The 19,048-nt window shown below is 38.0% G+C and overlaps 1 protein-coding gene across 1 annotated transcript; it reads left to right on the forward strand.

Annotated features, from left to right (window-relative positions):
• The first annotated feature begins 16 nt into the window (after nucleotides 1–16).
• Nucleotides 17–18,006, forward strand: LTA4H (leukotriene A4 hydrolase). Its single transcript, XM_033010239.2, has 19 exons — nucleotides 17–244; nucleotides 1,303–1,433; nucleotides 3,272–3,392; nucleotides 3,887–3,955; nucleotides 4,646–4,750; nucleotides 8,085–8,137; nucleotides 8,792–8,864; nucleotides 9,176–9,316; nucleotides 9,520–9,543; nucleotides 10,481–10,551; nucleotides 10,665–10,776; nucleotides 11,710–11,854; nucleotides 11,935–12,038; nucleotides 12,419–12,489; nucleotides 13,070–13,124; nucleotides 13,968–14,063; nucleotides 14,586–14,668; nucleotides 15,898–16,002; nucleotides 16,348–18,006. Exons 1-19 carry the CDS (start codon nucleotides 98–100, stop codon nucleotides 16,466–16,468), a joined length of 1,827 nt encoding a protein of 608 aa, XP_032866130.2. The 5' UTR covers nucleotides 17–97; the 3' UTR covers nucleotides 16,469–18,006.
• Nucleotides 18,007–19,048: the final 1,042 nt, after the last annotated feature.

The following is a 19,048-nucleotide window of genomic DNA, read 5'->3' on the forward strand; positions in this document are numbered from 1 at the left end:
GTGGCCGTACCGCCCCGCCCTCCACACCCTGCGGTGGGCGGGGAGGCCGGGGGTGCTGCCCGCTGGGCGCGCGGCAGAGGCGGGCGGCGCGTGAGCCATGGCGGACCCCAGCTCCTTCGCCTCGCCCTCGTGCTGCCTCACGCGGCACCTCTACCTGCGCTGCCGCGCGGACTTCGGCGCGCAGGCGCTGCGGGGAACGGCGGCCTTCACCGCGCGCGCCGAGCGCGAGGCGCTGCGTTGCCTGGTAACGGCGGGGCGGGGGGGTGTGTGTGTGTGTGTGTGGTGGTGAGGGGCGACCCCCCGGAGTCTCCCCTGCCTGAGGGGGACCAGCGGGGTGCCGGGGGCTGCGCTGCAGGGCGCCCCGGCTTCTTCCCCTCAGCCGTCTCCCCCGTCCGGCCCGTCCGTCCGTCCGTTCGTCCTTCCCGGCGCGGCCGCCCCCGGCGGCCTCCTCGGGCTCCTCCGCCGCTGCCGCCCGCTCGGCTGGAGCCTCCGTGCGTGGTCAGGCTCGCCTGCCGCCCCGACCTGCTCCTCACCCCTGGGCTAACGGCGTCTCGCTGCCCCTGGGCCGCTCAGGTCTCCCGCTGGAGCCGGCGCGTTGTGCCAAGGAAGGGGAGAAATATGTATTTTCCCGTTAAAATGGCGAAGAGCCCGTTGCCTAAAAGATGGGAATAAGCCATTGGAAAGCTGCATTCATGGCTTTTTCACACGTGTGTTTTATTACGCCTGCTACTTTCTCGGTTAGCTGTGCAAATAAATGTATAAACCTCTTTAGCTTTTCCCCGTATGCAAAGTTAGGTGTTGGTTTTGTGAGATTTTTCAGCTAGCTCCGTAAAATCTTGTGACTAGCGCTTATTTTTTAGAAAAAAAAAAAAATCCACCCTGTTAAAGAGTAAAGCTTCATGCTGCAGATGGGAGTGCTGCATTATTTAATTCATCTTATGTTGCATGAAAGTATCAATTCATAGTGGTTAGTTCCAGGATGGAAGTCTTAGCAAGGGCTTTTAGTTCATCTGTTTCATTTCATAGTGGCACTGTGGAGCCTTTTACATTTGCAGTTTACTTAGTAAACTCCTGTTTCCACTTCTGTGGTCAGAAGTTGGGTTTTTTCTTCTTGCCCCTCCAGTTCTGTAAGTTCAGTGCTGCTCTCTTAAAATGCTGGTTCCCAGTACTCAACACAGTTACTCAATTTTTCTGGTTTTACTTAGTAAATACTTTTTCCTTCCAAGAGACTCGTGTTTAAGATTTGATGAGTGCTATATTAATTATTACACTATGTAACATGTAATGTTTCTTTCATTACAGGTCTTGGATACAAAAGACCTACAGGTATTTAAAGTGACCGTAAATGGACAGGATGCAAAATTTGTTTTTGGAGAAAAACACAGTTTCAAAGGGACCCCCCTGGAAATCACACTTCCTTTTGAACTAAGAAGGTACACAATTTTGTCTGTTCCTTTGGGTAGTTTCCAAAATGCACTATATAAGCTGCTTGTCTGCCTGTAGGGTTGTTGTGTAAAGCTTGCAAAGGAGTTTGTAAATTAGGGTGTTACATTTATTTGGTATATGATCTTGTAGATTAATTTAATATTTGGCCTTTATTAGACATCCAAAACTTTGGGAGTCTTTGTACCTGTTTCCAGGTCTTACATCATGTACAAAATTACTTGCCAAAGTAAGTAGCAAAAGGATGTGTAATGTATCACGTTTTTTCCAGTGCTGCTTAACAGTAATCCTTCTGCTTCAACTACCTGAATTTTGTCATGTTCAGAAGTGCTACAGTATGGTGCATATGGAGTTACAGACCCAGCTTTCTTTTCTTTTATACAAGGGCTGATACTGCATTTCTGTAGAACTGCAGGTTACCACTATGATTAATAGAAACATGTTTTCAAATGAAATTTTGATTGTATTGATTACACTAAGCCCAAGTCCCTAAAAACTGCAAATTGAGTTTCAGCAGCGTGATGGAAAATGACCTAACTGCAATCTGCCTCTTAAGTTGCACGAAATAAAAAGCTGTTGCCAAATTACAGTGCAGGTTTTTTGGCTATTTGCTTTCTCTGTTGTGACTCCATGGTATCTCACATGCCAAAGCTGAAAGCTGTGTTTGTATAAGGAGGTTCCCTTGTTTGAGTAAAATTGTATACCAAGTTGCTTCTTCTTGTTTTGTTTTCAAAACTGGTTATTACCTCAACAAACTCATGTCTGGTTTCTATTTGTTATTTTTTTTTGTTCTCTGAATTAGTGCAATTTAGAAACACATATAATGTGGAAAAGAAAGGAACATCACACAGTAGCTGTCCCTTCTGGGGAAACACAATCTCATATGAAACTGAACAAATTAAGTACTTAAACAAACAGGCCACAGCAGAAACATAGGCCAGTTTCTTCTGTTTGACTTTCATCTTCTCTTTTTTTTTTTTGGCTAGATTTCATTGTAAGAGAAAAAAGCTACAAAGAGGGAGTTATGAGTTGTGATCATAAGAATTTGTAGTCTTGTGTGAGATGTAGTCCCCCATGTAACTATCAGTAAACAGTGGTAGGAAAGGGTAGGAGTTAAAACTGAAAGTCTGACTGTTCAGTAAACAGTGTACCTTATGATAATTTTCTCTTTTCTTGTCAAGTATGTACTTTGGAATGGAATACTGGCTATAAACTAGATATTTATACCTGGTCAGCTTATCCAGTGTCCAACTCCTCTGATTAGCTGAAGTTTGTTCTGATTTATGGTTGGGTTGTTCATTCTAGAGAGTTGCAAGTTTAACCTGGAACTTTCAGATAACAGAAGCAAGTACTTCTGTGTGCTTTTGGTGTCAGTGATGGTTTTGATATGTTTTTAAAAAATAAGAATATGGATGTGTCAGGTTTGTGTTCTCTTGTTAGCAAGCTAGTACCTGTCTTGCACAGAGCTGTTAGTTTCAGAACTGGTGCAAAGTGTACAGTGTTAGATAGTTGTGACAAAACTATATGTTTGTGGCTGGTCCAGATAGTCTAAAGAAAAACTCTACCTTCTCTTTGAAGAGAGGCAAGGAAGAATTTCTGGTTAGAAAAACAATAATAGAAGCATCTTGGGTCATCAGAATTGAAATAAACCTGCTAAATTTTGCTATCATGATTGAAAGGGGAAAGTTGTTTTTAATATGCTACTTGTTCTTATTTTTAATGTTTTTGAAACAGTGCTGCAGACCTGTTTTCCAGAAATCTTTGCAGAGGAATTTCAGTAGTGATCAGGATTTGTGTCAAAACAGTCTGACTATTCTTTATTACACAGGGGACAAGAAGCAATTGTCGAAATCTCCTTTGAAAGCTCTCCAAAGTCTTCAGCTCTCCAATGGTTTTCTCCAGAGCAAACTTCTGGAAAGAAACACCCATTTCTCTTCAGCCAGTGTCAGGTAATTGGATTCATTTATTTTTTTCAAACTTGTTGTTTACATACCATTGTAATTCCCCCTGGTTTCCAAAGAGTTGGAGAGGAAGGCAGGTAGCCAAAAGTACAGTAGCCCATAACTTCTAATGGTGTGTGTCAGAGGTCCTAAATGAAAACACTTAATAAGTCAGGATATTGCTGAGATTTTATTATATGTGTGCAATTTAGTAATTCCAGAACTGCTTTACCATCTGCAGTATTCTTGTTAAAGAACATGCAGTCCTTTGCAATCAATATATGTGGCTATTGATCTGTCTTGCCTACCATTATTTCTTTTAGAAAAGCCTTAACTATGAAAACTGCTATAAGCAATGGGAAGTATTGGTTTGTAGGTAATGAATTCTCTGGAGGAGCTGTATAGATTTCCAATCTAATATATTAGTTTGATTTATTTCTAGTGCTCTGCATTAGAAAAGTCATTATGTTTTAGCTTTTTTTTGTTTTCCCCCCCCCTTCCAGGCTACCCACTGCAGAGCCATCCTTCCATGCCAAGACACACCTGCTGTGAAACTAACATACTACGCAGAGGTAGATGAACCTAAGCCATGTGTGTCTAAATGACAACTAGTACAATGGGTGAAATATTTTTGTTTTGTATCTACTGGCATGCGGCCTAAAATAAAAACAGAGAATACTGACTTGTAGCTTAATGTAAGAACCAAAAAATGATCATCTGTCCTGTGGCATTTCTCTAGATTTACCATTTTTCTTTCATATATATCATCTCTTTTTTCATTCATATGTATCTTTGTTTCCAAAAGAAAAAAAAAAAGTGCTGTAATAGGAAAGAAATATGTTCTTAAATCAGGAAAAGCTGACAATAAAACAACAAGGGAGTGCTGTGAAGTAAAAATACTTGAAATGACTCTCGTGTATGCCTTGAGTAATATGCCCTGGTACGTAGTTGGGGGATCTTTTTAGTCCTGGCATAAATACTCCAGTCGGTTTAAGGAAGCAAAAAGCAAGATGGCCAATGTGACATTACAATTCAGTAGTCTGAAGAAAGTAAAACTTTTAACTTCTGTCAAAGGTATTTCTTTTACTTAATTAAATATTGTCAGCCTTTAAGATAAAGTCTTATATATGCCTTGTATTCTACTTGAGGGGAAGAACTTAACAACAGAACAAATCTGGGCTACTCCTTTTTCTGTCGCGGCTGTGTATTATATAATCCTGTGTGCCAACTGAGTTTCTCATAGTTGGGTAACCTTCTTTCAGATATCTGTTCCTAAAGATTTGGTGGCTCTTATGAGCGCTAATCGCGATGGAGAGATGCCTGACCCAGAGGACAGCAGTCGGAAGATATACCGTTTCAGTCAGAACGTAAGTGCTGTAAGGCTAGTAAACAAATGCCTAAGGTCTTACTCCTAACTCATGCAGTTCACAGTCACTTCAGATAGCAGTTTGATATCATCAGTGAGTAATAGAATCACTTAGGTTGGAAAGGACACTTAAGATCATTGAGTCCAAGTGTTAACCTAACGCTGACAAGTCCACTACTAAACCATGTCCCTAAGCGCTGCCATGTCTTTCAAATACCTCCAGGGATGGAGACTCACCTGCTTCTCTGGGCAGCCTGTGCCAGTACTTGATAACCCTTTTGGTGAAGAAGTTTTTCCTAGTAGCCAATCTAAGCGACTTGAGGCTGTTTCTTCTCATCCTATCACTTGCTACTAGGAAAAGAGACCAGCACCCACCTGGCTACAACTTCCTTCCAGGTAGCTGTAGGGAGTGATAAGGTCTCCCCTGACCCTCCTTTTCTCCAGGCTAAACAACCCCTGTTCCCACAGCTGCTCCTCACAGGACTTGTTCTCTAGACCTTTCACCAGCTTCGTTGCCCTCCTTTGGACACACTCCAGTACCTAGACATCTTTCTTGTAGTGAGGGGCCCAAAACTAAACACAGTATTCAAGGTGCAGCCTCACCAGTGCTGAATACAGGGGGACAATCACTTCCCTAGTCCTCCTGGCCACACTATTTCTGATGCAAGCCAAGGTGCTACTGGCCTTTTGGCTACCTGGGCACACTGCCAGCTCATATTCAGCCGGCTGTCAACCAACACCCTTTTCTGCCGGGCAGCTTTCCAGCCACTCTGCCCCAAGCCTGGAGCATTGTATGGGGTTGTTGTTACCAAGTGCAGGACCCAGCACTCGGCCTTGTTGAACCTCCTACCGTTGGCCTCAGCCCATTGATCCAGCCTGGCCAGATGCCTCTGCGGAGCCTCCCTACCCTCAAGTAGATCAACACTCCCACCCAGCTTGGTGTTGTCTGCAAACTTACTGAGGGTGCAATTGATCCCCTCATCTAGATCATCAATAAAGGTATTAAACAGAGTTGGCTCCAGTATGAGCCCTGTGGAACACCACTTGTGACCATCCGCCAACTGGATTTCACTCCATTTTACCACAACTCAGTCACGTGACTGACTGTGGTTCTTTGCCACTGTAAGAATATGGGGTATTACAGATTTCCAACTCTAAAAAGTCACTAGGTGCTGGTGATGTTTACTTGTCATTTTGGCATTCTCGGAAAAGCCTGTCGAGTTCTAAAAGTGCTTACTATACTCAAAACTAGTACCGTCAAAACCCTTTTTGTCTGCACTGGTTCTTGGTAAATAATGTGTGGTCTTGAGTAATGTGGGAGTGAGTTTTAAAAAACAGATCCTACAAATTTGAAGCTTATCAAGATCTTAGCGGTGAAGCTGAGCATTGGAACTAATTTTCAACTTGAAGGTAAGCAAATTCTGACAACAGATTTCTTGAAAGCTGAAAAATTTGGCTTTTATGGAAAGCATCTCCAGCTAATTAAAGATTGCTCCTCCAAAGATGAAGTTTTATTAAGTGGTGCAGCTAGTTTAATGATTCCATTGCTCCTAAAATAGCAGTCTCAATTTACTCCCCTGGCTTTTTTGTTCTCACAGCTTTTTGGGTTACAGTTCTGGTGTTTATGGTACCTCTTGATGAGCCTAGTTCATTTTGCTGAACAAGCAGATAAAAACTCACATAAGCTTAAAAAATAAGTTGCTACAGTAAGCTGATCTGGGCTGCTGAGGGACTGAATGAGTGCAAGGAGGGATGGAATTGTGTGGCTGGTGGAGAGGAGGGGAACCTATCCTGAACTGCAGCAGCTGTTGGGCTGATTTGGCTGCTATGTGAAACCTGAGAAAGGCAAGAGGAGAGAGAGGAAAAAAAATTGTCACCTTGTCTGTGAGCTCTTCAATATGCAGTGTTCTGCTTTCTCTGTGGAGCCAAAACATTTGCCGCTCTCAGTCTAGCACACAGGGCTTCTGTGTTGTATGTTATCCTATGTTGTATGTTGTCTAGAAATACACTGTTAAGTTTGCTGGACCTGTACATGGAATAGCATTTAGTCTAATTGAAATTATACTGCACTTTCTAATATAGAAAGCCATTAGATTAATTTGTTAGAAAAGGCCTTGTTTCATTAAACAAAAAAAAAATGTGTTAAACATAAGAGATATGAATGAAAAAGGACAAATGCATTAAAAAAAAGACATACCCATCCTCTTAACATACAAACCACGAGACTGATTTGTTAGAAAAGGCCTGTGTTTCATTAGATGAAAAAGACAAATACATCAAACTCTTGAATATATATGTGTGCTGAGCTTGCCTAAAACCACTTTTGCTTCTGCATGGCCAGACTGGTAAGAAGTGTAGTGGAGAGCAGCATCTGTAAAAATGAATTTATTGCCCAACAGCCATTGAGATTTTAAGTAATTTTAAAATTTCAGATTAGCAAATTGGGCATCAAAATATAGGGGTATATTGACAAACTTTTAATAACCTGACTATAACACAAGTCAGTGGACTTAAATCTTTTCAGGAATATATTCTGTGGGCTAATACGTAAAATTGAAACACACACGATGTGGGTATTATAATAAACTATAGTGAAATGGTTTGGGGATAATAAATGGTGGAATAAAATTGTCTGAAATGTTGTCTTCAGGTAATTATGATTGGAAATCTTATTTAACAATGTTTAGTCAGATAAAATGGAACTTTGTCAGGAACCGCTACATTAACCCCTTTTGTTTCCAGAGCACTGGGGGAAAGAATTTCTCTATAATGTAGCTTTGGAACTTTTTTCATTAAAATAAATATTTAGCATTTATTTTAATTCCAAATATGGAAATCAAATATATACATTTTTATTTTGCTACATCTTTTTTATGCATAAATATTTTGTTTGATTGAATTCATTACAGCTTTTCCTGCATCTTTTTGTGTGATACAGTTGTCTGTTATCTGAGCAGTATCTCTTACCTTCTCCTTCCATAAAATTTAATGGAACTGAAATGAATATGGAAAACTAACTTTCTTTTGAACAGTAACCAAACCAGTGGCATTTTTGTATGTATGCTCTTACATATGGAGATTTTTTTCAAATAGAGATGATAGTGCAATTTTGTGGCCTCTACATGAAAGATCCATGAAAGAAGTACTTCTTGTAGATAAAGGAGTATCATTTGGGGAGAAAAAACAATGCCTTTATTATAACATAAGGCAGGAAACTATGAAGGAAATGTGGATACTTCTTTACTTGCATACTCCTGTTTTTCTTTGACTGAATCAATGGAGTTGATAGCTCACGTTACAAGTAAGATTTCTTTTTTTCTCACGTTCTCCATTAGGTTCCCATACCTTGCTACTTGATTGCTTTGGTAGTTGGAGCTTTAGAAAGCAGGTGAGTGAATCTGCACACAATATAAATATTAATAATCATAGTAAATCTTCAGAGTTACCTTTTTTGTTTGTTTCTTGGTCTTGTTTCTAGTTTTAAAAGGTTTTAGAGCTTCAATGAGCCTGTCTATTTGTATCTAACTGCATGTATCTTGAATCACTCTTGCATGATTTTTTCTATAGAATATACTTTTGCTGTAAGCTAAGGAAATACCATGAAGAGTTTGGAATTGATTGGAACCACAAAAGGCTTTTTCTAGCTCAGGGAATATCTTTTTCCTCCGGTAGCAGATAAGCCTTGTCATGTACAAAAGGCAGAAAATGACAGCTTCAGCCTTGTTACTCATCCGCACAAGGATGCGTTAATCTAGCCCATAATAATGCTTTTATACTAGGACTTTATAGCATTTAAAAATCTGTAAATGTGTTTCCTATTTATTTGTCCTGAACAGTGGATGTGTGTGGTTGGTTTGTTTTCTAAACCTTTTTCTAGTGTCACTGTAGCAGCGAAGAGGAAAAATAGAGGAAGACTCTCTAATGAGTTTCTTCAGTAACATGGCTTACTCATGAGCACATTTAAATGTACCTTCTCTGAATTAGTTTCCCATATAATTATTTCCAGTTCATGGTGTCTTGGTGTCACTTTTACTCTCAACAGAAAGATTGGCCCAAGGACACTCGTGTGGGCAGAAAAGGAGCTAGTGGATAAATCAGCTTATGAATTTGCTGAGGTGGGTAAATTAACAAAAAATGTTTTGTGAACTAGCTGTTTCGCATAGTTTTGGAAAAGGCAAGAGGTTGTAGTTCAGTGTTTTGTTCATCCGTAGCTCTCCTTTCTCTACCTCCCACCCCCAAAAATGCTGCTGTTTTATCACAGCACAAAACGACTACTGAACATAAATACTGATACAGCCTTGTAATCATTTTGCATGTGGGACATCCCAAGGTGAAAGAGAATGAAGTGTGGGATCAATAGCTTATAACTTGTTCAGTGTTTGTAGCTAAAAGCCATGTTGGAAAGTAATGTGTATTCTTGTTTCAGGCTGAAGCTATGCTGAAAACAGCAGAAGATTTAGCAGGACCCTATATATGGGGACAGTATGATTTGTTAGTCTTACCGCCTTCTTTTCCTTACGGTGGTATGGAGAATCCTTGTCTTACTTTTGTAACTCCAACACTATTGGTAAGTGCAACACTGACAAAAGTCAGTTTTTCCTAAGGGCTTGCTTATATTAATCCACAAATTGGATTAATCTTCCCCCTAGAAAGAACTGTAAATGTTCCTGCCCACTTTTGAGTTAAGAATTGTGCATGAAACTGCATTAGGTGGTATATTTTGAGGTTTACTTGAACTGACAACTGCCTTTTTTTTTTTTTTTTTCCTAGGCAGGTGATCGATCTCTATCAAATGTAAGTACAAAATAGGTTCATATCTTCAAGTAGAACACAACTTGAAGTTGCATCTTACCAAGTTTTCAGATATCTATTACAACAGAAGTTCTCTTGTTCATTGGGGAATTAAAAATTAAGGCAATAACTCCAGAAGTCTTACAAATTGAGTTTTAGTTCTAAGTAAACTCTATAAAAACTGGAGACATCTGTTTTGTATAATGAACAGATGAAAATAACATGGCTGTCTGTATGCATAGGGAACTGACTGAATTTAGCTGCTCAGTAACTCTTTTCCTGTCCTGTGTATAGATATGTTTAAAAACCACAACAGAATTGATTTCACTGAAATTGTTTGTAGGGAACTCTCTATGTCTGTATATGCACTAGGACTCACATTGTGTACAGTCATCTTTTAAAGTGGAAATCATGAGTATGATTTGAGTAAATTCTATTTTTTCTGGAAAGTTGAGTACTCTGGATGCTGTTTTATCTCACGTGACTTTCTACTTGATGGATATACTGTTAATAATAAAGAAGAATATGATTGTCTTTTGTCAAGGATACTGAAATATTTGACATGGATACTTTTTAATATATCATGCATCATGATCCTTCTGGAGGTGACTCTTTTTTTGCTGTTTGATATTTTAGAACTTCCCAGCACTACAGCAGTTGCTTTGGTGGGAAAGTAGTACTAGTCTGTCACTTGGCATGGATCCAGTATTCTGAAATGAAATTTCATAAACAAGTACCTGCACCATGCTACTGCAGAAATTATTTTTGTTGATCGGTGTGGCTCTATGACTTTCAGACTGCACATTCAAAATTATTTTTGGAGAAGGTTTGGTAGGATAGTGTTAGTCCTCTAAATAAGATTTATATGTATAAAGGGACTTGATATTCATTTTCCAGAGGAGACAAAACAGTAGATCTGTCATTGTTTTCTATGTTTTAGGTTATTGCTCATGAAATCTCTCACAGCTGGACAGGAAATTTAGTAACAAACAAAACGTGGGAGCATTTTTGGTAGGTATAATGTTCAATGCAATGCAAATTATATTTTTAAATTAATCTGTAAAGAGACTAACTAAATTCATTTTGCCATCCTACCAGTGCTGACTTTAACAATCTATTTCCAGGCTGAATGAGGGACATACAGTATACCTGGAACGCAGAATTGGTGGTCGGTTGTTTGGTGAGCAGTTCAGGCACTTTCAAGCCCTAGGAGGTTGGAGGGACCTGCAGAATACGGTAAATATTTTAAAGTTATGATAACTTTATGTTTAAGCATACGCCTAAATAAAAGAAAGCTGATTTCACTTGTTTCCCACAAATAAGACTTGTCTAGTCAGCTTTACTAACAGTTATTAGAGGATGAACAACTTTGATTCCAAGCTATATGTTCTCTTCCCAAGGTAATATCTTAATATACTTGGAGATTAGATAAAGCTTTTTGAAGTGTTTTGATCTGTTCTGTAAGGATGAACCTCTGTACAGACTCTTTTGGTTGTTCTGGGTATGGCTAACCTGCAGTATTACCTGTTAGCATATTGGTAAGGAGCTGAAAGCTAGTTGAAATTAGTGAACAGAATTTGTAATGCCTCATGCAAGTAAATGATGATTATTTTTCCTGCTTATTGTGTTATAATTGAGGATATTCCTAATCTGTTACTGTCTAGGAGGGTTGTTTAGTTTTATGTTTAGGTAGCATAGTTAAACTTTAGTTTTCAGATTTCCAGCCTGTGATAGTAGATTTCCCTCTCATTCAGTTTGGGAATGCAGTTTACCTGGTTTAGTATGAATACTTCCTTGTTGTATTTTATGCTTTACACCACCTGTTTAAATAGTTTGTTAATAAAGAGATAAATATAGATAGTTTACTAGGTGCTTGTGATTATGACAGACGTAATGGTAATTAACTGCTTTGAAATGGCTGGAGCATGGGGTGATTGATTCTAAAATCTTTCTGCTTGATATGCTGTCAGACACTGATAAAATGAGAAAAAAGTTTAGGAAACTGTTTTTCCTGAAGTTCTGAATCTGCACAGAACATAATGAGAAAGGATGCTTTGAAATGAGGCCATCTTAGTTTTGGATGGGTTATACCTTTATAAATAGGATTAGTAGTGATTTGCAAGAATGCTAGTTTTCCTAGATGAGTGTATTTTCTTGTCTTTGTCACAGATAAATACTCTTGGAGATAAAAATCCTGTAACTAACCTCATCCCTAATCTGAATGAAGTAGATCCTGATGTTGCCTATTCATCTGTTCCATATGAGAAAGGCTTTGCTTTGCTTTTTTACCTTGAACAACTTCTTGGAGGACCAGGTAAGTGTTAGTCAGACTTTATATATAATTGTTTCCCATTTTAATTTCAAACACTGAAAAGTTTGTTTTTTAATGGTTAGATGTCTTCATTGGCTTCCTGAAGGCTTACATTCAGCAGTTTGCTTATAAGAGCATAGTAACTGAGGACTGGAAGAAGTTCTTGTACTCCTACTTCAAGGATAAGGTTGGGTAATATTTAAAACTAATTGCTTTAAACCTTTTCATTATGAGAAACTATGGCATAGCTCAGGTATTACCTTTAGGGACCGGTTCTTTATCTTTCTCTTCCTTATCTCAAGATCTTAATATGATGTAGTCTGGAATCTTACAAAGATGGGTTTGCTTTATGACGTATTTTGGTTTTTGGTTTTGTTTAGGTTTTTTTGTTGGTTTTTTTTTTTCTAGAAGGGAACATTTTGCTTTGAAGTAATCTGTGTAGGTTTCTTCAGGTTAATTGTAGGGATGTTAGAAAAAAAAGAAAAATATTTAACATAGTTTTTGTAGGATATGTTTTTCTTTAAAAATAACATTTAAAATTGAATAAGAATTTGTGTTGTTCTGTAGGTAGATGTTCTGGATAAAGTTGACTGGAATTTGTGGTTTCATGCTCCAGGAATGCCACCAGTGAAGCCTATGTAAGCTGCATTATTTTATAGTTAATCTTTTCCTTTTCCAGATTGCACATGATTTTCCAAATAGTCATGAAGCAGTTTGTAAACAGGGTGAAAGTCTTACCACAGTTTTTTATTAGAAGATGTCCTAGTACTATGTAGAAATTGATATAGGTGTATATAGGAGAAAAAAAATGTCGCTGTTAATATTTTCAATTTTTTATTCTGCTGGAAATTCATCTTGCTTTAAAAGTTGCCAGGAAAGATTATTTTTTTTTTTCCTGACTGTTTGTTACAACAATATTTTCTTTTCAGCTATAAGCTATGATATATGTACAAGCATATATGCTCAGGAGCATCGATCATTTTAGGAGTGTATGGGATCAAGGGATAGTGTCACTTATGCACAAAGTGCTTCTAAATAAAACTGAAATATACTTCTTTAAAATAGATATTTTGTAACTTGTGTCACACTATTGAGTTGGAGTCTACAGTGAACAGATGTGGAGCCATTTGAAAATAATTTCTAAGCAGTCTTGTAAAAAATATTACAGGAGATTTTTGTGTTTCCAAAGTGTAATCCTTTGTTTTTAATATTTGACAGGTATGATATGACACTAGCAAATGCTTGTGTTGCCTTGAGCCAAAGATGGATCAAAGTGAGTGGTTAAAGAACACTGAGGTGTCTGTATCTTGAAAAGTTAGTTCTCGTTATACAAAGTGAGCCATTCTTTTCTGAAATCTGCCATTTGCTGAGAGAGTGTATTTACGGTGATAGTATGGCTGCCAGGGATTTTGCATTTCACAGACTAGCCTTTCATCATGGAGTCTGTGGATTTGCTGTGACTTCTGTACGTGCAGCACATACTTTAACAAGGCACACGGCCAGCTTTTTGTTGTATGTATGGAGTAACCAAACTGAGAATATTCTCTTTGAAACTCTGATATTATGGCTTGATTTAAAAACAAATGCAAAGATATCTGTACGTTACTGATTATGTTGTATAAGCAATAATTCCCCTACATTATAATGGAGCTAGTATGCATTTCTCATCAAAAACTAAAATACATAAAACGTAATTAATAGCAGACAATTTTGTCATCATTTTAACCATAAAACTCATACAACTAACAGAATTCAGCATACCTTCCCTTTGTTAGCTCTGTGGCTTTTCACCGTACTTGTATGTTATCTTTAACTTTCTTCATCTCAATGTTGCTTTTTATATAAAAAGTATTTGATTTTTCACTTTAACAGAAAGACAGAGGAGATAAAAAGATCAATGAAGAGAAAACAAGTGAAAATTGAAGTGAAGGATGGCAAATGTCAGACAGGAGCTTAAGTCCTTCCTTCCCTTTCTTCTAGCATCATGCACAAATACAAATCAGGATCTTTTTTATGTGGACAGGCTCAATAGTATATGTGGATGTCCAAACAAAAAATTACACCTGATTATACTTTGAAATACCTATTAAAAACTTAAGTAACCGTTTTCTTTTAGGCGAAAGAGAGTGATTTGGCCTCATTCAGCTCTGCAGACTTGAAGGAAATGTCATCTCATCAGTTGATTGAGTTCCTGGCGCTGTTGCTTCTGGAGGTAAATGCACAACCTGCGGTAACTTGATTCTAATATCATAAAAGCAGACACAGAAGCCTAAATATGCTTTGGAATTAAGTTGTCCATTTGCTTTTAATTTTTGTTAAAATAGTCTGCTCTTATCATACATAGTTACTAAAACCTTCAGCTGTGCCTCCCTGATATTATGTCTGGCTTTTCAGCTAACAAGCAGCATATAGAGTAATTTGGATTGAAAGGTAAAAACAAAACTATGAAGTGCTTGAGTTTGTCTATACTTGATGTTACAGCAAATAAGCTATAAATAAAACTGAATGAAAATACTTTTTTTAGTAGTACTGGATGTGGGAATTCGCTAACACTTATTCCTTGCCCCTTCCATCATACTATGAGAAGGTGAAAGAAACAAATACAAATATTTGTCATGTTAAACTTTTAATTCCTTTGTAGCATCAATATTCTTGAATGAACCTGTTTATTTTTGAAGTACGTGGCTTGAAGTGTGCCTCTGACTTATTCTGACTATGCAATTTTCTTTTTCAGGCTCCTCTTCCAGTGTCACATGTCCAGCGAATGCAGCAAGTATATGACTTCAATGCTATAAACAATTCTGAAATAAGATTCAGGTTTGTTCTAGTATGAGCATTTTTCTAATCTTAAATGCTTCCATAAAACAAAGTGTCCTGCTTCATAAATGGTCTGAGGCATACTATTGTACAGAAGAGGTACAGGGTTTGGGGGGTTTTTTTGTAAGTGCGTGGGCAAGCATGCTTACCAGAGTGGTAGTCTGTTACTTAGGAACTGGGTGCATATAGTCTAGAAGACCTGGAAGTGAGCAGTGGATTAGCTGTGCTTTAATTTTCATCTGTCATCCTAGCAAAGCAACCTGATGACCTCAACGTATTTTGAGGGTGGTACTGGATAATACAATAGTGAGCCTCTCTGACTCAGATGCCTGAAAAATCTTTCCAATACTTAGTCAGGACCAGGTCTTACGGACTTACCTAGTAAGTTCTACTGATGTGCCAGTGTTTTTCTCAACACAACTTTGGAACTTTTTTGTCACATTTTAATGCTCGCTATCACAAAGCTTTTGTCTCATTGAAGGAAGTTTCTAAAGAAGTAGGAAATGCTTCTAGCTAAATGATTTGATTCTTGTGCTATCCTAATTTCTTCTATTTTGTATTTACATGGTATGTTTACACATGTCACTATTTTTAAAAAAAGGTATTATGAAGGACATAAGTAATTGTTACAAGTATCTTGAAGCATATTTTGCTACTGCTACATACTTGGATACATTTGCAATAGTGACTGTTACTCTGCCTTAACTAACTTAGAGTTGTTTGTTCCTTATTATGAAACCTAAGATTTTTTTAAAAAATTTTATAGTTTCTACTTGTAACAAGATCAATTTCTCCTTATTTTTAAAACAAAACAAAACAAGCACGTGCCAGTTGCTGATGATGTTTGGGTTTCTTGTGTTGTGGTTTGGGTTTTTTTTTTAATCACTTGGTCAAATATGACAAGTGCTATATAATTAATCTCTAATTTTGAGTGATGCAACTGGACACTACTGTGATATAAAAGAAATATAGCTGCAGAAAATAATCAGACCACTTTGAAGAAACTTTGAAGCAATTTTTTCCTGTTTCATAGAAAAGTCCACTGTTGTAATGCGCTATTCAGACACTAAATGTTTTATGTTGAACTTAGCTAGAATCTCATTCTCATGATGACACAGCACTGCACAGAATGTTTCTGAGAACAGAATCATGAGATAACTAATCACTGCAAATGAAAATAGAAGTGTACTTGTATTTTGTTTTTTGTTTTTTTTTTTTCTCTTTCACAGGTGGCTGCGCCTCTGCATCAAGTCCAAGTGGGAAGAAGCTATTCCTCTGGCTCTAAAAATGGCAACAGATCAGGGCAGGATGAAGTTTACTCGTCCGTTGTTCAGGTAAAAGTAATCTCCAAATTATAGGAGCTCATGCTGTTGGCATTTTTAGTATAATGGAACGTATAATACTCAATACTCTACACTGTACATGTATTTATGCTTCAAAGTGATATAATACAGAATTTTCTGTATATTGTGAAGAAACTGATCTTCAGGGTGGCTTTCCACTTGCTGATTTTGTTTAATAGAAGAAACCTTGCTCTTCCAGTGTACACATTAATGTGAGGCTTTCAAGGGAGAAAAGTAAAACCTTGAGAAAATCCCTATTGTATTCACAGACTTTTGTAATGGTGCTTTTTTTTTTTTTTTTTCCCCTCTGCCCCCCCCCACTTCCTTTTTTTACAGGGACCTTTACGGTTTTGACAAGTGTAGAGATCTGGCTGTCAAGACATTTCTGGAGCATAGAGCCTCTATGCACCCCGTTACTTCAATGCTTGTGGGCAAAGACTTGAAACAAGATCAGTGACAAATTTACTCATTTCTTTGAAATTTTCTTGTGGCTGTAGAGACTGATTCCACAGTTGATACGCGTGCTTAATTATGCCATAAAATGCTCTGCTGCTTTGGTACTAATTTAACTTAAAATGAACTTTACAAATCAAGTCCAGTACTTTCTATTTTGCCTTTCCAAGTAAAAGCAAAATTGCTGAATCTCTGGAATTGGGAGAATGGTTTTGTTACAAGCAATTTTTAGAACACACAAAAAAGCTGTTCTGAGATGTAGTCAGTTGTCAGTCATGGAATTTAAAAACATGGAAAATTAATTGGTGAATGGTATGGCTCTTTGTGCACAGCTTTCTTTTTCATAGCAACGTGGGTGAAACTTCAAGTATCTGAAGACTGAAAAATAAATCTTTTCATTGTCTACTTGTCTGTGTATTGATCTGTACAAAAACTTTTGAAGCGATAGGTTTGTTTTATTTACTCTTCTTTGTTATGGGAGAAATTTTTATTATGGGTCCAAGAGGAGTATGAAGACCTAAATGGATCGCAGCATTATAGTGGTAGAGCAGAAATTCCATCTAGTGCTATTTGTCATGGCTTTGTTACACCAGTCAATTCATCATGTTAATCACAATATGATGGTTTTACATTCCTATTCAGTCCTATGCTGTGCACTAATAGTTGTCTGAAATACTTCCTTGGTCTTTTTTTTGTTTTGTTTTGTTTTTTTCAAACGTGGGATTTTTACCAAATTTCAGTTTTAGTAACTAACATAAAGTATTTCAACCCACTGTATATTTTCAAAACCCCTCGGAATTGCAAGGGGCACTAAAGCCCAAGTTTTCCTTTCTCCAGCTTGAATTTTTTAATATTTACACTTTTTAACCAGTTCTGGGCACTATCTTTATGCTAATATAACAGCTTAGATAAGTTTAAAAACAATCAAAGGGCTATTTTCCTTATAATTGTAAGAGCACTTCAGTGCAAGTCGATGGTTTAGGTGAAACTGTTGTGAATACTGCCATCTGTAGATTGTTTTTTGAAATGAGTTTGATACCTGCTTTTCTTGGAGACAATCAGTATAAATTAAATCTGTTGACACAGAGATAACCCAATATCAAGGAGTAAGCAAAAAGGAAAAAAAGTTGCTGTTTTAGAGGAGAGGATAACAAATACAGGTTGTGGCAGGAGTCTTGGATTTAATAATAGCACTGAAGGTGGGAGTGGCAAGGCTGTCAATGGATTTATTTCTGCTCAGAGTTTTGATCAGTACAAGCTTTTAAGTAGATGAGGTTACATACTTTACCAGGAGATTCATCTTTTCATGCTAGCAGCTTCAATATAAATTAAGGCATGAACACAACCTGTATTTTATTGATTCAAGGCATCCTGAGTTCTTCCATTTAACTTTAAGCTACATATGTCTAAGTAGTTTAAATAAAAATGATACAAAAATTAACTCCTAGTTGATTGAGGCTCAAAAGCAGTTTAAATTCTGTGAATGTTGTGACACTCAACTTTCATTAAACGCAATAAAATACTGACTTTTTTGGAACAAAACCAGTGTAATTTCCTTGTGCATAAAGAACTTGGAGGCTTCCTTGTGTTAAGGGCCTAATGAGCTACTCACTCTCTTCTTGGTACTCCTCTGAATGAGTGATAACTTCTGTTGGAAAACTCACTGGGAAGAAGTTTTCTATATTTCAGGTTAGAAATTTAGGCAGTTCCTTTCATTCACTCCCAAAATCTAATTAGGCTTCTACTGCAACATCACCTGAGTGAACAAGGATTCTCGGCCAGGGTTCTGGTAGGAGGAGGGAGTATCTGGTGTTGACAGGTTCTGGTTCAAGATGTCGGATTGCAATGAAAACTCCCGTTCTTTGTTTCAGAAATGTTTTGTGTTACTTGTTTGGGGGTAACTTTTTTGTCATAAAAGCCCATATATATAGTGATTTGGCAGATGGAGTTCAAGCTGCCAGCTAATCCCGATTTCTTGCTCTTGGAGCTCGTGGAAAAAAAAAAAAATAGTGGCAGGAATGGCTTTCGCTAGTGTTGTCCTGCTCTCCCACAGAGAGATTCCCACTGACGGACCTCAGGTTAAAATTCCCTCCAGTAATGCACCCAGGGTGAGCGCGCTTTGGGCTGGTCCCTCTGCCTGAGAGCAGTCTTGTGGGTAGCATGGACAATGAGTGTTGTTAATGTTTTGTCCTTAACGACAAAGGTATTTTCAGCTTCTTTGTGGACATGGGCATTGCTAAGCTTTATTTTGGTACCATCTTAGCACGTATTTCTCCACATCTTTTTGGCTTTGTATCTGCCTGCAGAAGAAGTGCTGACTAACAGCACCAGGCTCGGTAGTGGCAGGAGTGGCCTAATATTTGTGCAACATCTTCCAGAGCATGAGTGGAAGGGTAATGGAGGGAAACTCATTAATCTTCTCCTCCCCAATGATACAAACTGGTGTCCTCTAACTTCAGCCTGGACTGAGCAAAGCAGGCTTGTCTCCTACCCTGGCTGCTCTCACCCTGCTCTGGATAGAGCTGTATGGATATAATCCAGTCTCCTTTCGATCCTAGCAGCCATGAGCAACGCAGAGTGGGAT

The sequence above is a fragment of the Tyto alba genome, unplaced genomic scaffold (assembly GCF_018691265.1).
Source record: "Tyto alba isolate M040663 unplaced genomic scaffold, T.alba_DEE_v4.0 Super-Scaffold_2, whole genome shotgun sequence".
NCBI classification, from domain to species: domain Eukaryota; kingdom Metazoa; phylum Chordata; class Aves; order Strigiformes; family Tytonidae; genus Tyto; species Tyto alba.

Excerpts from the sequence above, each read along its gene's own strand:
- LTA4H (XM_033010239.2), top strand. The coding sequence starts at position 98 with ATGGCGGACCCCAGCTCCTTCGCCTCGCCCTCGTGCTGCCTCACGCGG. Across the intron at positions 3,393-3,886 it reads TTCTCTTCAGCCAGTGTCAG|GCTACCCACTGCAGAGCCAT; the intron begins GTAATTGGATTC and ends CCCCCCTTCCAG. Across the intron at positions 10,552-10,664 it reads AAAACGTGGGAGCATTTTTG|GCTGAATGAGGGACATACAG; the intron begins GTAGGTATAATG and ends ATCTATTTCCAG.